Source organism: Malaclemys terrapin, chromosome 7 (assembly GCF_027887155.1).
Source record: "Malaclemys terrapin pileata isolate rMalTer1 chromosome 7, rMalTer1.hap1, whole genome shotgun sequence".
NCBI classification, from domain to species: domain Eukaryota; kingdom Metazoa; phylum Chordata; order Testudines; family Emydidae; genus Malaclemys; species Malaclemys terrapin.
The window spans coordinates 42,273,110-42,290,528 of record NC_071511.1 but is presented as its reverse complement, the minus strand read 5'-3'; the positions used below and the strand labels follow the sequence as shown (position 1 = coordinate 42,290,528).

The 17,419-nt window shown below is 43.6% G+C and overlaps 1 protein-coding gene across 1 annotated transcript in view; it reads left to right on the top strand.

The window, feature by feature from the left end:
- IPPK (inositol-pentakisphosphate 2-kinase) overlaps positions 1 to 17,419 on the top strand; it is a 102,678-nt gene that overhangs the window by 38,712 nt on the left and 46,547 nt on the right. Inside the window, exon 2 of the mRNA XM_054033769.1 lies at positions 6,707 to 6,754. Coding sequence (XP_053889744.1) covers positions 6,707 to 6,754 — 48 coding nt within the window. The remainder of the gene's footprint in view (positions 1 to 6,706; positions 6,755 to 17,419) is intronic.

The following is a 17,419-nucleotide window of genomic DNA, read 5'->3' as shown; positions in this document are numbered from 1 at the left end:
TCTGAGAACAAAAGGGAGACTCTTTCCCAGTGAATCAAGCAATTCACAGCAGACAGCACATGTGTTTTAGGTACAAGGTCGCATTTTGCCTTTTATATTGAGCACCTGCCGGTATGGTGACACATCACACATGGCTGGGCAACAGAATTCGGTTTCCAGGCAGCCATGGTAAGCCAAAGGGTACGTGGGGTTGGTGTCTTCCGCGTTCATGACATGTGGGAATGTTTTCAAATTGCAGCGCCCTCCTTTCCCATAGCAACCAATGCTGGCTGGGTTGGCCGTTTAAAAGGAGGCGCTGTGGTTGCTGTTTAAAAGGAGAGGCTATGGTTTTGGCGTGGATGTGCAACACATCCTCCATCCCCGCGTGGCTATTCTCTGGGATGATCCCTTTTAGCCAATTGCAAACAGCCCAGCATGACCGGGTTCCAATGTGTCGGGGATTACTGGTCCCTTACAAAAATTCCCCTGTTTCAACCAGGAGACCATGAATGATATCACTCTCCTGAGGCTGACACAGAAAGATAAAGACCGAATGTTGCATGAATGCGACCAAAACCCAGCCATGCTTTGTGCTGCAATGATTCCAGACCACTGGCTTGGTGTGGTAGGAGGAATCCCTGGAGGATTCCCGCTCCATCCCCAGACACGTTAACAGACTTTTCCAGTAGCTGTGCTGGCCGCGAATGCCTCCCAGTTGTTCAGGGCAAATCAAACATTAAAAACAATTTCTTTTAACCCCTGTAGTGTCGTTACAAATGTGCACTCACCACATGTGCCTTCTCCACCTTCAGGGTCCGGGAACAATACGGCCTGGGAGGGTATTGGCTCCAGGGTAAGGAAAAGGCCCTGGCTGCCGGGGAGAACGGATTCTCCAGTTGCCTGCTGCACATTCTTCTCCTCTTCTTCTTCATCCACAAAATCCTCATCTGTGTTGCGTGAGGCTGCCACCTTGCAGGTGTCTATAGAAAGTGGTGGGGTATTGGTAGGGTCGTGTGTTCTTCCCTGCCCCCCCGAATGGCATGCAGCTGATCATAGAAGTGGCATGTCTGGGGCTCTGACCCAGAGCGACAGTTTGCCTCCTTTGTCTTTTGGTAGGCTTGCCTGAGCTCCTTAATTTTCACGTGGCACTGCTGTGTGTCCCTGGTGTAGCCTCTGTTCACCATGGTCTGTGTGATTTTTGGCATATATATCCGCATTTCTTCTGCTGGATCGGAGTTCTGCCTGCACAGATTCTTCTCCCCATACAGCAATCAGATCCAGTGTCTCCCGTTCGCTCCATGCTGGAGCTCGTTTACGATTCTGGGACTGCATGGTCACTTGTTCTGCTGAGCTTGCCACGCTGACCAAACAGGAAATGAAATTTGAAAGTTCCTGGTGCTTTTCCTGTGTACCTGGCTAGTGCATTGGAGTTGAAAGTGCTGTCCAGAGCAGTCACATTGGAGCACTCTAGGATAGCTCCTGGAGGCCAATACCATCGAATTGCACAGTGCTGCATCTACACTTCCCCAAATTTGACCCAGGAAGATTGATTTTTGCTGTACTCCTCCCCGATGAGAGGAGTAGTGCCGTCAATTTTAAGAGCTCTTTAGGTCGGCGGAACGGGTTGGTTGTGTAGACGCATTCATTGTAAAATTGACCTAACGCAGCTAAATTTGACCTAACCTCGTAGTGTAGACCAGGCCTATGTGTTCAGTGACAAATCCTTATATTTGATCACGCTACTTGTGTGCTGCCAAACTATTCAGAGTCTAGAATGTTTGGCAGTTGGAAACCTTCCCATTAAAATGATTGGATGCTTTATCAGAATTATGTAAGCATTGTGTGGAGATCAAAAAGGATCACTTGTTTCTGCTCTTGTTGATTACTTTAGTCTAGCTGTATAGAACCTCTCTTAAAACTTGTCAGCTCCAGCACAGGGCGGGTTGGCATCTGCTTACGTAAACTTTGAGTGTATGTTCATTTGTGTAGAAATACCAGTATAGTTGGGGGTTTTATCTTTAATTGGGCTAATTTTATTATGGGATTGTTTTAGTTATATGGTGTTCTCTGCCAGTGTAATCTCTCTGCACATCTTTGTGCTCTATATCTAATCCTTCAAAAACCAGCACATTTTTCCTTTGCTGTAAACATTTTTGCATCTGTGTACTATCTGGTTTTACAAAAGGTAGATCGTACCAAACCAACCTGATCTCCACCTTTGAGAAGGTAACAGATTTTTTTAGACAAAGGAAATGCAGTAGATCTAATTTATCTCAATTTCAGTAAGGCATTTGATATGGTTCCACATGGGGAATTATTAGTTAAATTGGAAAAGATGAGCATCAATATGAAAACTGAAAGATGAATAAGGAATTGGTTAAAGGGGAGACTACAATGGGTCATACTGAAAGCTGAACTGTCAGGCTGGAAGGAGGTTACTAGTGGAGTTCCTTAGGGTTTGGTTTTGGGGCCAATCTTATTTAATCTTTTTATTACTGACCTTGGCACAAAAAGTGGGAGTGTGCTAATGAAGTTTGCGGATGACACAAAGCTGGGAGGTATTGCCAATACAGAGAGGGACCAGGAGATTCTACAGGAATATCTGGATGACCTTGTAAACTGGAGTAATAGTAATAGGATGAAATTTAATAGTGAAAAGTGCAAGGTCATGCATTTAGGGATTAATAACAAGAATCTTTGTTATAAACTGGGGACACATCACTTGAAAGTTAACAGAGGAGGAGAAGGACCTTGGAGTATTGGTTGATCACAGGATGACTATGAGCTGCCAATGTGATATGGCCGTGAAAAAAGCTAATGCGGTCTTGGGATGCATCAGGCAAGGTATTTCCAGTAGAAATAAGGAGGTGTTAGTACCGTTATACAAGGTACTGGTGAAACCTCATCTGGAATATTGTGTGCAGTTCTGGTCTCCCATATTTAAGAAGGATGAATTCAAACTGGAACAGGTACAGAGAAGGGCTACTAGGATGATCTGAGGAATGGAAAACCTGTCTTATGAAAGGAGACTCAGAGCTTGGCTTGTTTAGACTACTCAAAAGAAGGCTGAGGGGAGATATGATTGCTCTCTATAAATGTATCAGAGGGATAAATACCAGGGAGGGAGAGGAATTATTTAAGATCAGTACCAAAGTGTACACAAGAACAAATGCATATAAACTGGTCATCAGGAAGTTTAGACTTGAAATTAGATGAAGGTTTCTAACCATCAGAGGAGTGAAGTTCTGGAATAGCCTTCCAAGGGGAGCAGTGGAGGCAAAAGACATATCTGGCTTCAAGACGAAGCTTGATATGTTTATGGAAGGGATGCTATGATGGGATAGCCTAATTTTGGCAATTAATTGATCTTTGACTATTAGCGGTAAATATGCTCGATGGCCTGTGATGGGATGTTAGATGGGGTGGGATCTGAGTTACTACAGAGAATTCTTTCCTGGGTATCTGGCTGGTGATTCTTGCCCATATGCTCAGGGTTTAGCTGATCGCCATATTTGGGGTCGGGAAGGAATTTTCCTCCAGGGCAGATTGGAAGAAGCCTGGAGTGTGATGTTTTTTTTTTGGGGGGGGGGCCATCCTCTGCAGCGTGGGGGATTCTCTGCACCTTGAAGTCTTTAAACCACAAGTTGAGGACTTGAATAGCTCAGACGTAAGTCAGGGGTTTGTTACAGGAGTGGGTGGGTGAGATTCTGTGGCCTGTGTTGTGCAGGAGGTCAGACTATAAGGTCAGAATGGTCCATTATGATCTTCAAGTCTATGAGTCTTGGAAGTTGCCTTCTTTAATGAAATATATTAAGAAAATAACAGGAGGGAACAAATTTGATCAAATAATAAGCATGTTAATGCCATGTTAAGATGGTGTTAGGATGAAAGTAACTTAATAGTAGATGGGAATTCATGTGAGTTAATGAATACTTACCAAAGTCTAAACCTTTACTTCTTTGGTAATGACAGGTTTCAGAGTAGCAGCCGTATTAGTCTGTATCCGCAAAAAGAATGGGAGTACTTGTGGCACCTTAGAGACTAACAAATTTATTTGAGCATAAGCTTTTGTGGGCTAAAACCCACTTCATCAGATGCATGCAGTGGAAAATACAGTAGGAAGATGTATATAAATAGTTTCCCCATGTTTATTTTCCCCCCTACAGTTCCTTACACCTTCTTGTCAACTGTTGGAAATGGGCCATTTTGATTACCACTACAAAAAGTCGTCCCCAACCCCCCCCCCCCCCCCCGCTGGTAATAGCTCACCTTAACTGATCACTCTCGTTACAGTGTGTATGGTAACACCCATTGTTTCATGTTCTGTGTGTGTGTGTGTACACATACAGACACACAGTTTTCTTTGGTAGTGTGTCTCATTGCTGAGACTGCATAGAAGGAACGTAAGAAAACTTGTAGCTATTTATCATGAGATAATGACTTATCAAAACTAAATTGGAAATTTAATTTTAAGGGGTTATTTGTTTTAAAGTGTGCCACTTTACCAGAACTGCATTTCTGTTATTTGTAAGAATGGAAGTTGCAAAACCTGAGTTTTAAGCAGTTGAGTAGATGTTGCAATGTAAGTACAGTGACCTCAGATTGTCATCTCTCAAAGCTCAGTTACATTAAAGGGATGTTGCACTGTCTTACTTCAAACTTGCTAAGAGGATTTTTTTTTTTTTTTAAATCAGGATATCTTTCCAAATTTGTTATTTAGTGTTCAACCCTTTTTATTGTATCTGCTTACCTGAGATGGATGCCTTAGAAGTATGTAAGATTTGAATTAAAGTTGCTGAGGGGAAACGGTCAGCATGTCACTTATCTGAATGTTTAAAAACATGGAGGAAAATACTTATTTCAGTTGAAAAGTGTACATGGAAAGCACTCTTGTAATACTTCAAAATAAGCAGTATGTAGGTTCATGAATGTTGAACTCAAACCCAACATTTACGCTATCAAGAAAAGTAATAGAACTATAGAAATGAACAAATGCCATCCAGCAATTTTTGTCAGTACAATAGTCAAACGGAAGTTAATTTGTTTTAATATTAGATTTATCTACAACATTTTTTTTATAATGTAATTTTCAGTCCAAAGCATCGGAACCCTTTCAGGATCAGTTAAATTGGAATTCAGAAGGGGTGTTTTCGGTTTAATTATAATGTTGGTACCCAGACCTCACTTGTTAGTGTTTTGACATTGTCATCCCCATCTATCTTGCCTCCCTCCTGGTGCTCTTCCTTTTCACACTATTCATTAAAAATAGTTATTGCTCTTTCCCATTCAGCAATATGCAGTTAAAGCTTTCAATGCCCAGATTCAGTTCTGTCTTGCCATGGTGCCACCTTTGAATTGGGCACATACAATAAACAAAATTATTTGCAACATAGCCAGAGACTTTCTCCACGGACTTGCAGTTAACACAAAAGAGAGATGCAAAATCAACAGAGTCTTCCACAATTTGTGTTAAGGGCATCTTTTTCTGCTTTCAACACACTTTAATCAATAGGAGCAAATGACACATGTAGTTCCTTTTTTGTCTCCTATATTATGGTTGGAACTTTTCTAAAAGTTAACACAGAAAACAAATGCTTCATTTTTTTCCCTACTGTGGCCCCCACAGTTTTGTGTAATAAAGGCTGTCTTTTAGGATACCCTAGTTCCCTCGAAGTCTGTCATTCTTGGACTTAACACATAAGAAAAGTAAATGCAGCTAAGTAAATATTTGCAGACTGGCTACTTAGACTGTAAGCTCTTTGGGGCAGGACTGACATTTGAGAGTGCAAGGATTCCTCATGTGAATTCCCTTCTCCATGGAAAGTGGTGTTTTATTAGACCTTTAATCAGCTATTTACAACTCAGTTTCTTACTAAATCTAAATTAGGCCAACAGTTGTTTGTTGTTTCATCTTGGACTCTTAAAAATGAAAGTGGTCATCCGGGATAAGTGTGTTATTACTTTCATACAGTTTGCCTGTGATTAACTTGTGAACTTCAGTGTTGGTTTCCTGTATAGAATTGAAAAAAATATTATGCTGAAGTAACTTCAACTCTGTGTCTTAAAAATCTTGACTTGTAGGAAACATATGTGGTTTCGGGGGGAGGGGCCCTATTGGAAATCTACAGTATTTTGCCCAATATGTCACATATGACTTTTTAGTTGTCAAGCTGTGGCTCTTTTTTCCTTTATACCTGCTCACTTTCATAAACTTAGTGTTATTACCAGCTGGAATTTCAACATTGCAGCTATTTGGTGAGTGTTGTGAATAGACATCTTCTGAATATCATGTATTGATTTTTTCAGGCAACTAGGTCTCTAGCAGAACCATGCTAGGTCATGTGGAGCCAAAATTCATGGAGAAAATACTTTCAATTTCATTTTTTTTTTCTGTGGTGGTCAATGCCATAATATCTGAGCAATTTATCAGAACAGTCCTGTGAGGTATGGAAGTATTATCCTTAATTTACAGATGGTGAGTGGAAGCACAGAGTGAGTGCCATTTCCAAGAACACAGAACAAGAGGAAATCTGTCAAAGCTGGGAGTAGTACTCAACCTGAATCTTGATTCAGTGCTTTAACCACAAGATCTCCTACCTTGCCTTTCTTTCATGTTTAAATGAATTTTTTAATAATTTTGTTTTTAGAAATTAAACTGCATAAACTAGCATACTGTTTTTGGTGCTAATGTAACAATTTCCCCCACCCCACTCTCTCCCTTCTTTAGCGTTGTGTGGTGCTGCGTTTTCTGAAGTTTTCCCCAAACCGCAATAAGGTAAGACACAACACACTCTTCTGACTTGATACTGTTCACCCATTGTGTTAAGAAACTCTCCACTTCTATCCCATATTAATACCCACTTTTATAATGGAGTCCGTTCTAAGGCCTATGCAATAAAGTTTTGGAGCCCACTGGGAAAAGCATTGTGCTGATTTGTTAATTTGGTGCTTCTTTTGGCAGTACAGATTCAATAGTAGACATTCTGACAAGGAACTGTTAAGGGTTTTTTCAGTATATGATACTTTATAAAGCCCTAAGGAAGTGGGGTGGTGCTATCAGTCCATTATAGATAGCTTCTACCCTGGCCTAGAGTTGAACAATTTAGTGGTAACCCACTACATCAGCTGTAAAACCAAATATTAATCTGACATGCCTTACAGTATCTGCAAGAGCTCATTCTTTTAGGGCTTTTCTACAGGAACACTTAGTTATCTGGCACTATCCTGCCATGAACTGTATACATGTGGACCCTACTGCTGCACATTAATACTTTTTAGTGGGCTTTGATCTACCATGCTTTGAAACAGGGTAGATAAATGCTCAGTATAGGATTTTTAGTGTGTGGCAGCTAGGGTGACCAGACGTCCCGATTTTCGACCTTACATTTGTCAGGACGCACTTTGTCCCGATATCAGGGGACCGTCTGGTGGAGGACACAAGCCGGCACTGCCGGCGCTGATCACCTCTTCTTCCTGGGCCCTGAGGCAGCTCAGCTAAACTCCCAGCGCCTGCCAGCCAGCCCGCCGGCGGGCAGGAGCCTGCAGAGTGCTGCAGCCCCACTCCCCAGGCACACACAGAGACGGCGAGGAGGTCTCCACTGTGTGCTGCAGGGGAGGGGGGGCTTGTAGGCGCCGGCAGCGAGCCCCCCCCCCTTTCCCCCCCAACCCGAGCAACCTTAGGAGCCAGAGGGACGGGACCTGCCTGCTGGATGCTCCCTGGGAGCCGCTCCAGGTAAGGCTAGCACTGCCTGGGACTCACCTGGCCCCCTGGCAGGTCCCTCTGGCGGGGGGTGGGGGTGGGGCTCTGCGTGCTGCCCCCCTCCGTCCCCGAGGGGGGAGGTGGAGATGGAGCAGAGGCAAGCTGGTGGGGGGCGGGGTGTGGAGCTGCCGGTAGGTTCTCAGTTTTTCCTGTGCTCTGGCACTTTTTTTTGTTTTTTGTTCTGCTGCCCGCTTCTTTTTTTTTTTTTTTTTTTTTTTTTGCTCCGTCCCACCCCCGCGTCCCGATATTTGACCTCTGTCATCTGGTCACCCTAGTGGCAGCAAGGTCCACACAGATACTTACTGTGCAGTGGGCTAGTGTGGGGTACATTTACTTCCCGGCTAGTCATGACCTAAGTGTTCTTGTAAACAAGCACTAAGTCTGCTCTCACTTAAGGAAACTAATGAGAAGATGGATTATAAGCTTTTCAAGCCAAGGACTGAGGCTAGGTCTACACTGCGGGGGGGGAGGATCGATTTAAGATACACAAATTCAGCTACGCATACGAGCCGACTTACCCCACTGTGAGGATGGCGGCAAATCAACCGCCGCGGCTCCCCCGTCGACGGCACTGACTCCTACCTGCGCTGGTGAGTACACACGTCGATTCGGGGATCGATTTGTTGCGTCCCGACGAGACGCGATAATTTGATCCCTGAGAGATCGATTTCTACCCGCTGATCCAGGTGGGTAGTGAAGACCAGCCCTGAGTCCTTTTTATGTGTTTATATACAGCCTCTTTCACATTGGGGTACCAAACATGACTAGGGCCTCTGGATGCTACCACAGCATAAAATAATTGTAATTGCCTTTCTTGATCAGCAGTTCTGTTCCTATTCCTTACTTCAGAATTCTTCTCTCATTAATGCTTCTTGAGTCATTGGTGGCTATTGCTCAAATATCTCAGACACTTTGTTCTCAAGGTTAGAAATATTTTGATTCTGCAAAGAGAATGCCCCTTGCAAGATTACACTAGATATTATGTTAGGCCTTGGGTTTTTTCCCTATCATCACTAAAGGCCTGCTGACATCTTATGAAAAAAATTGTCAAAAAACTTCCTTTGTAGACAGTGCTGTTTGTCAGTTTTCTTCACCTTCCTTCCAATTCATAAATTCAGAATCTTTATTATTTAGTTCAGCCACTCTTGCTGTTCACTCCTCACTTGAAATCATAATTACTTTGAGTTTTGTACAAGTACAATAATTTTGTTATTCATCTGGCCTGGTTCCAGCAAATGCAGTTGAGCTCTGTTTACACAGCAGCAAAAGAGCTGAGCTAAAGAATAAGCTTTAGCAATAGATAAACATGTAAGCAACAGAATTTTTTTTAAATGAATTGCTTTAAAAAACAAACCAAATCCTAAATGTACGCTTTATGTACTGCAGACAGTGGATGGATCTCTTTGTCACAATTCTGGGATAACTGTACCTCTGACCCCTTCTTGGCCTCCTTGAGGGCACCCTTATTCAGGTCTCAGGCCTCTAGCTCTCACCTCTTCAAGGCAGGAACTCATGTCCCTCTCCCACCAGGCTGGGGATTTAGGTTGCAATTTTCTTGCAATTCATTGTGATTATCACAGCAGGGGTGACTTGAGTCTAGTGCCTGCAGTTCTGCGCTCTCTGCGGGGCTATGGCTGTGTTTACCAGTAGTCAGTCAGCCTTCACAAAGCAAAATATATTTATTTAGTACAAAAGCATTACAGAGGAAACATAAAATAATAAATGGTGTACATGCTGTGACACATGGCAGTATCCTGCAATATCCTTGGTGGGGAAAAAACCTTATTGAATTAAGTTTAAGTATCTTTGAAGTCCATTGTATTAAATGTAAAGGTTATGCATTATTGTGGGCTGGGATTGTATGTAATCTCTCTACGGGGGAGATGGGATGTGAATCCCGGGAAGTGTTATGAACTTCAGAGGACTGTATTGAACAATGTACCAGACAAGAATGGACTTTTGGGACAGATGCTCTGGGAATCTCTAGGGACAAATTCCCCACCTCTGGTTATGCAAAAACCCAGCCTTTTGAAAGAATGCCCTGAGGAGAGAACCATAGTCTGGTGGTTACTTGCTCTTAGGGTCTCATGATCAAAGGCCCAAGCTGTATAAAGGAAAGACTAACCCATTATTGGGGGTGTTCTGGGCTAAAGCTGTTACGAACTTGTAACCACAGAAAAACCCCTTGTTGGAGTTGGGGAGTGGCTTAAGAATAAATGTCCTTGCTTACAAAGCACTGTGATATAACTTGTAGCTGCTGGCAGTTACAGCTGTTCATGGCTTTTTGCAGAGAAAGCAAAGCACAGCTGCTTGGACTGTTTAGGCAGTGTGGCTTGAGGAGACTATCACAATGCAGACAGGGAACTGTGTATCCTGGGAAAATCCCTGGTCTGGAGAGAGACAGATGCAGATCTCTGCCCAAGAGAGATGAGTCCTGAGGAACCTAAAATAGGTGCCTTTGGTGGACAGTAGAGGGGGAATTACATGTGCAGTTGTCCTGAACTGTGACCTGCATGCTAAGCGTACCAGGTATTACCCAGCATCTGCATGGGATACTGGTACACCTCTACACCGATATAACGTGACCCGATATAACACGGATTCGGATAGAACCTGGTAAAGCTGCGCTCCTTGGGGGGGGGGGGGGCTGCGCACTCCGGTGGATCAAAGCAAGTTCAATCTAACGCGGTTTCACCTATAATGCGGTAAGATTTTTTTGGCTCCCAAGGACAGCGTTATATTGTGGTAGAGGTGTAGGTCTCTGTTCCTTGTTCCAGAGTTAGTCACTCTGAGTCAGCTCAGGCTGACCCTTTATACAGTTTCTAGTTATTTGTTTACTGGTCCTCCTGAGCCCAGTTAAAATCAGTATATGCAGTTTCCCCCAGCGGGTAGTATGTGTACAGAATTGTTCACCTATCTGGATTTGCATTAGTTACCTCCAAGTGATTCCAGATTCCACAGGGGAAACACATAGCGAGCCAGGAACAAAAACATGCCTTGATACAAAAATCTATGATTATCTTATGTACCCATAGCGACTGGCACATCTCAATATAATAGTCTTTGAAAGTTTCCATGCTTCTGATGTCTCACATCTGTCACATGTGCTGAAGATAAAGAAGTCAACCCCATGAATCCTTGGCAAGTAACAATACAAGGTGAGAGGGGAAACTGAGTCATGCATATTCTTTCATAAAAATACATCAGAAGTTTACCAGTTTTCCACATTCCTTAACTATATTGCTTCCTAAGTATCAGAGGCCCTACTTAAGATGTGCCATGCTAATGATATAATAAATAATAGGCAACAACTGACACTGACATACGTCACTATTATATGTATCTAGTAGCTCGATAACCTCTGATATTTGGCTAGCTCTGAAAACAATATACTCTTATGTTAAAAGAAACAGAGCAAAATTATCTGCTACAGTGATTGGGATCTGGCCTGCTTAATACTGGAAACTCCAAAAGCTATTTTTTCTATAGAATGTAGTGGAAAGTTGTGCAAAAATTCGACTTTCAGAATTTTCTAATGACTGAAGTGAGCATGAAGCTGCACATCATGTTCACTTGTGGCCCTGTGAATAAATGTTCTGTTTCTAATTACTGGACAGAGTTAAGTCTTTGTCCCCATTGGTCTTATAAATGACCTACATCTTTTGTTGTAGGATCAATTTTGTACATTACTGTCTTGTATCTAAGCCATCAAAAGTTAAACTGATTTTCCTGCTCTGTTTTTCATACAAGTACCCTTCACTAAATTCCACTTGATTATCAATATGTTTGCAGTTGTTTCATCTGATTTTTAGATACAGAATACTTTAAAAGGTAAAATTTATTTCACTTCCCTGATTCAAAGAGGCTAGTTTGTTCCTTCCCCGCTCCTTGGAGAAGTATAATGGGATAGTTTAGTTGACCTTGGTATACTTTTCAGCCATTATGTTGTGGTTATATGCTGTCTGCATTATTCAGAGAAAAACATCAGGTCTTGCAGTCTCAACGGAGCTACCTAGTGACAGTCCTCTTCTTTTTGGTTTACCATGGTGCTTGTCTTAAGCACTTCTAGGATGGCGTCTCAATCTCTTGGGGGTTGAGATGGTTCTGGATCCAGACATTTATACTGGTGCACCAACATTGAATGAAGTGAAGTATGCCATCTCTAAACTGTAAAATGGACGCGCAGCCACTGCTGATGGCATCCCCTCAGAGCTGCTAAAATGTGCTATTGATCCTGTAGCAGAATCACTTCACCATCCCAGACAAAAGATGGCCAGAACTGGAACCCTGCCTACTGCCTGGAAGGACGGTATTGTGATCTCATTCTACAAGGGCAAGGGACTGTGCAGTGAATGTAAGAGCTACAGGCAGATCACCTTGCTTTCCGTTCCAGGGAAGGTGTTTGTGCATGTTTTGCTGGCACACCTGGAGCCTTTGCTACATGGAAAGTGTCCCCAACAGTCAGGCTCTACGAGGAACAGGTCCACATTAGACACCATGTTGGCCCTTTGCTTGTTGTCGGAGATGCATCGTGAGTTCAGGAAGCCCCTGCATGTAGTGTATGTTGATCTTAAGGCTGCATTTGATACAATAGACCGTGTCGCGTTATGAAAGGTCTTAAAGGGCATAGGTGTCCTTACCCCTCTGCTGGACTTGATTAGAGAGCTGCATAATGGAACCACTGCCCGTGTTTGTTGGGGGAACCAGATGTCAGTGCCTTTTAAATCAGGATCTGGTGTTAGGCAGGGTTGCGTTTTGGCCCCTGCACTTTTTTTTTTGGTCGGGCAATGGATTTCATAATGTAGCATTCCGTCAAGTCCATAGGCATTGAGATCAGTGATCTCTCACTCACAGCCCTTGACTACGCTGATGACATTGTTCTTTTAGTACAGAGCCCTGACAGGTTTCATGAGGCACTCCAGCATATGGAGGGGGAGTTAGCGAAGAATGGTCTCCATGTTTCATGATCAAAGACAAAACTGCAAAATCTAGGACTGAGGTCCACCTGTGACTCCAATCACTTTGAACAACAACCACCGTTGAATCAGTTTCCAGCTTTTGCTATCTGGGTTCCATACTTACCAGCTTCTCCAATTCTCACATGGAGGTTCTCTATCAGATTGGCATTGCAACGTCTGCCACGGGCCATTTACAATGGATATGGAATCAACATCATCTCAGTATGACAACCAAGTTCAGGATTTATTCGAGCTGTACCCTTCCCATACTGTTGTACGGGTGTGAAACATGGACACCATGCCACGCATACTGGACAAAACTGAAGGTTTTCCACACAAAACGTCAACGTTGTATATTGGACATAAAGTGGAATGACTTCATCTGTAATGTGGATGTTTATGGTTGTTTGGGTTTACAGACTACTGGGGCCACTGTCCGCAGGCGGCACCTTACACTTTTTGGACATGTTGCAAGGATGCTGCAAGACGTTCCAGCGAACGCCATTCTCCGGGTGGCTTGTAATGTTCGGGATAAAATCCCACCAACCGAGGGATGGAGGCGGCCCAGAGGCAGATTCCCTATTACACTGGTTCATCAAGTCTGTTCTGATGTTGGACTTTCAGGCTGTCAAGCTTTCGCGGTTGAACAGGAATGTACCAAATTGCAAACGATCGCTATGGCCGACTGTCTGGCTAAGCATAGAAGAAGAATGCTGTCCCAATCTATCACACAATACTCAGTACACTGCTTTGTTTCTAATCAATAAGGGGGTAATTTGCATAATACAAATAGCCCTGCAGCTGATGGTAATATGCAGATATTAAAACAAACCAACAAAAAAACCCTATTGGATTATGTGAAGACTGGCCAAATAGCCAAGAAGAAGCTCATGTTTTTAATCTTTATTTTGAGTGACCCTCCTGTTTGAGGCATTCAGCACTCAACCTTACAAATATTACATTTAAAGAAAAAACATAAAACGTCTCCTCTTAAAATTGCTGATGTTGTCCTACTAATTACTTAAATGGAAAACTAACTTTGTCTTTCATTTTCTACCCTTTTTCCATTGTTTGTTTTTGGTTAGTCAGACAATACTCTTGTCAGCAGCTTCCTTTCATTGGTTCTTTATATTCAAACGAGCAGTGTTGGCAGAAAGTTTATTTGCTGCTTTAAAATTCACATGGAGACCATTCACTGCTTTTACCTCACCCCTTCTCCTCTGCACACCCCGAACAGTCCTACTTCTTAACTCATCTCACTCTTATTTAAGACTACTGCTTATACTAAATGAATTGCATTATATCCTTCTCCATATCTGTTTTTGTAAGGGAAGGTTTTTTCATAAAGTTAGGAGAATGATTAATTCTTAAACTAGTGGACATCGGAAATAACTTTGTCATGGGTAGTTCATTGACTCAAACCCATTGCAAAAATTCTTCATGCATCTGAATGTGCTTGAGATGTTGTCAAGCTTAGTAAAATGTAAGTTGAAACCTACTCTCTGTAGTTTGAGAGTAAACCCCTCACATAGAATCTGTTGGAGTTGTTTATAGTTTGGCATGTTTGTAACTTCAATTTCCAGTTCTATGATGTCCAGTTCAGCAATCCTAACAACCATCAGTTAAAAGTAAAATTTACTCCACTGCCCCTTGTTGAAAAACTTGCATATTAGCTTGGAGTTTTTTTGAAATAGTAACACCACTCCCTTAGTATTCTATGACTTCAGGTTACTATGAGTCAAGGTGACAGCGTGGAAAATCACAAAAGACTAGGAAACAACTTGATCACCATTACTTTTAAATGACTGTGCAAGTTCATCGATTCATAGATTACAAGGCCTGTGAGTAGGGGTGGGAACGATTGTGTTCATATAGTCTAATTTCTTGTATAACACAGGCCATAGGACTTCCCGGGATTAATTCCTGTTTGTCCAATAGCTGTGGATGAACTAGAGAATATCTTTCAGAAAAAAAATCCAAATCTTAATTTTAAAACTCCAGTAATGGAGAATCCACCATAATTCTTGGCAAGTTGTTTCAATGGTTAATTACTCTCCCTGTTGAAAATTTGCGCTTTATTTATCGTCTGAGTTTGTCTTCCAGGCATTGGGTCTTGTTCTAACTCTGGTAGGTTGAAGAGCCTACTATCAAACTTTGGATTCCAATGTAGGTACTTACAGACTGTGATCAAGTCACTCCTTAACTTTCTCTTTGTTAAACTAAACAGACTCAAGGAGCTCCATCACTATAAGGCATGTTTTCCAGTTCATCAGTCATTCTTGTGGTTCTTATCTAAACCCTTCTCAATTTATCAACATTCCTCTTGTATTGTGGACATCACTACTGGAATACTGTGTCCAGTTCTGATCACACTAGTGCAGAGGTGGGCAAACTACGGCGTCCGGGCCCCTCCTGCCCGGCCCCTGAGCTCCTGCCCCAGGAGGCTAGCCTCCGGCCCCTTCCCTCGTGTTCTCCCTCCCCCACAGCCTCAGCGCGCCCTGCTGCCGGCGCAATGCTCTGGGCGGTGGGCTGCGAGCTCCTGGGGCAGCGCAGCTGCAGAGCCCGGCCTGACCCCGTGCTCTGTGCTGTGCAGCTTGGCTGTAGCGCCGCCAGCCACTGGTGCTCCAGGCAGTGCGGTAAGGGGGCAAAGAGCAGGCATGTGTGTGTGTTTGGATAGAGGGCAGGGGAGTTTGGAGGGGGGGTGGATGGGGGCAGGGCACTCAGAGGGTGGGGAGCAGGGGGGTTGAATGGGGACAGGGGTCCCAGGTGGCCAGTCAGGAAGGGGGAGGTTGGATGGGGTATGGAGGGGCAGTCAGGGGCAGGGGTCCCTGGGGGGCTGTCAGGGAACAGGGAGTGGGGTAGTGGTGGATGGGGCAGGGGTCCCTGGGGGGCTGTCAGGGAACAGGGTGGGTTGGATGGAACAGGAGTCCCAGGGGGGCCGTTGGGGCGAGAAGCAGGGGGGAAAATGGGGGGGGGGGCTCACACCCCTCCCCTAACTGGCCCTTCATACAATTTCTGAAAGCCAATATGGCCCTCAGGCCAAAAAGTTTGCCCACCCCTGCACTAGTGCCAAATCCAGAGGTAATATAACCTCCTCACTCAAGATTCCCCTCTATATTCATCTGTTATAACCTTGGGCTTCTTACACTCTCCAGGCTCGGGTAACTGTTGTCATCACCATGCTTTGCCCTTGGAAATTTTACCTGTATGTCATCCCTCACTGCTCCTTTATTCCCTGCCCTCGGGATCAGAGTACTCACTAAAACGATGGTAGGTGCTCTTCTAAGGCCACTGCAGGAATACCCAGTCATCAAAGCTTCACTCCAGACTTGATTAGCAAATTCCATTAATTACAAGTAAACCCACAAATTAACTAAGTTACTGTTCATCTATAGTCTAGGCCCTGGGAAGGTGGCATTTATAGTCCCCAGTGAATTAATATCTGGTGCCTTGACAGTCCGTTCCTGGCATCTGCAGCCAGGTCCCAGCATAGCCCACCACTAGCCAGCAAATCTCAACTCTGCCTTCCAATGGTCCTCCCCCAACTACTGGAATTTGGACCGTCTTACCAGCCACAAGGCCTTTAACAAAGTCTTCAGACGTTACATTATCATGTCCACCCACAGTTTACTTCCCCTACAAATCCTGTACATAAAATAATACTAACTGAACACATTACTTAACATATTCCACAACATCCAAAGATCACATAGTGATTAGTTCTTTTGGTCACAGCATCACACTGGGAACCCATGTTTAGTGGATTATCCACTATGACCCCTGAGGTTTTTTTCAGTCACTGCTTTCCAGGATAGAGTACCTCATCCTCTAAATATGGCCTACATCCTTTGTTCCTAGATGTATATATTTACATTTCATACAGTGAATAACACTTCTACAAATACTGTTTTTCTATGTAGCGAAAGCAAAGGGGAATGGAGTTCTAGTATTCTGTCTTTATTATCCAGGCTCTTGTATAGCTTCCATCACAATAATATCCATGTATATTGTCAAGTTTTAATGTCCCAGTTCATAATCATGACCTGGATGTCATTCTATCGTAGCAGTTACTCCTGAGGACCTAGTCTGAGTAATCATCACAGGCTTCAGTTTTTTTGAAGGGTGTTACCAGTTTTGCCCATTACTTTGGGGTACACTTATTTACTAAGGTTACTCTTTGAGCCGCACTTTCACGCTGCCACCCTCCTATGCCCCTGTACTCAGCAGGCTGGGTCGAGCCGCAGTTTCATGTTTCAATTGTACTGGTAGTAACCCACTTGATGAACAAACCCCACAGGGTTCTGTAATTCTGTCAATGTGCTGCTTGTGTCACTTGCATTTTCATACGGAGTTCTACTTCTTCCTTCTGCAGGTTCTCTCCCAGTGGAGCTATCATGCAGGACCTAGGTCCCCCAGGGCTGCATTCCTCCCACCCCAGAAACTCACTCTCTCTCTCTCTCTCACACACACTCACACACTCGTCTGAGCGAACCAGGTCAATCAGCACTCCCAAGCTGACCCCTTATATGACTCTGGACTCAACAGGCTGGGTCGAGCCACACTTTCACGTTACCATTGTACTGGTAGTAACTCACTTGATGAGCAAACCCCACAAGATTTTTGGGTGCTACAGGGACCTTTAGCTTAGGTAAGAGGAGCGTTGCTGCAGAGCAAATGAGGAAGCCAAAAACACAAAAGAGAGAGAGGGAAGGAAGCAATCATC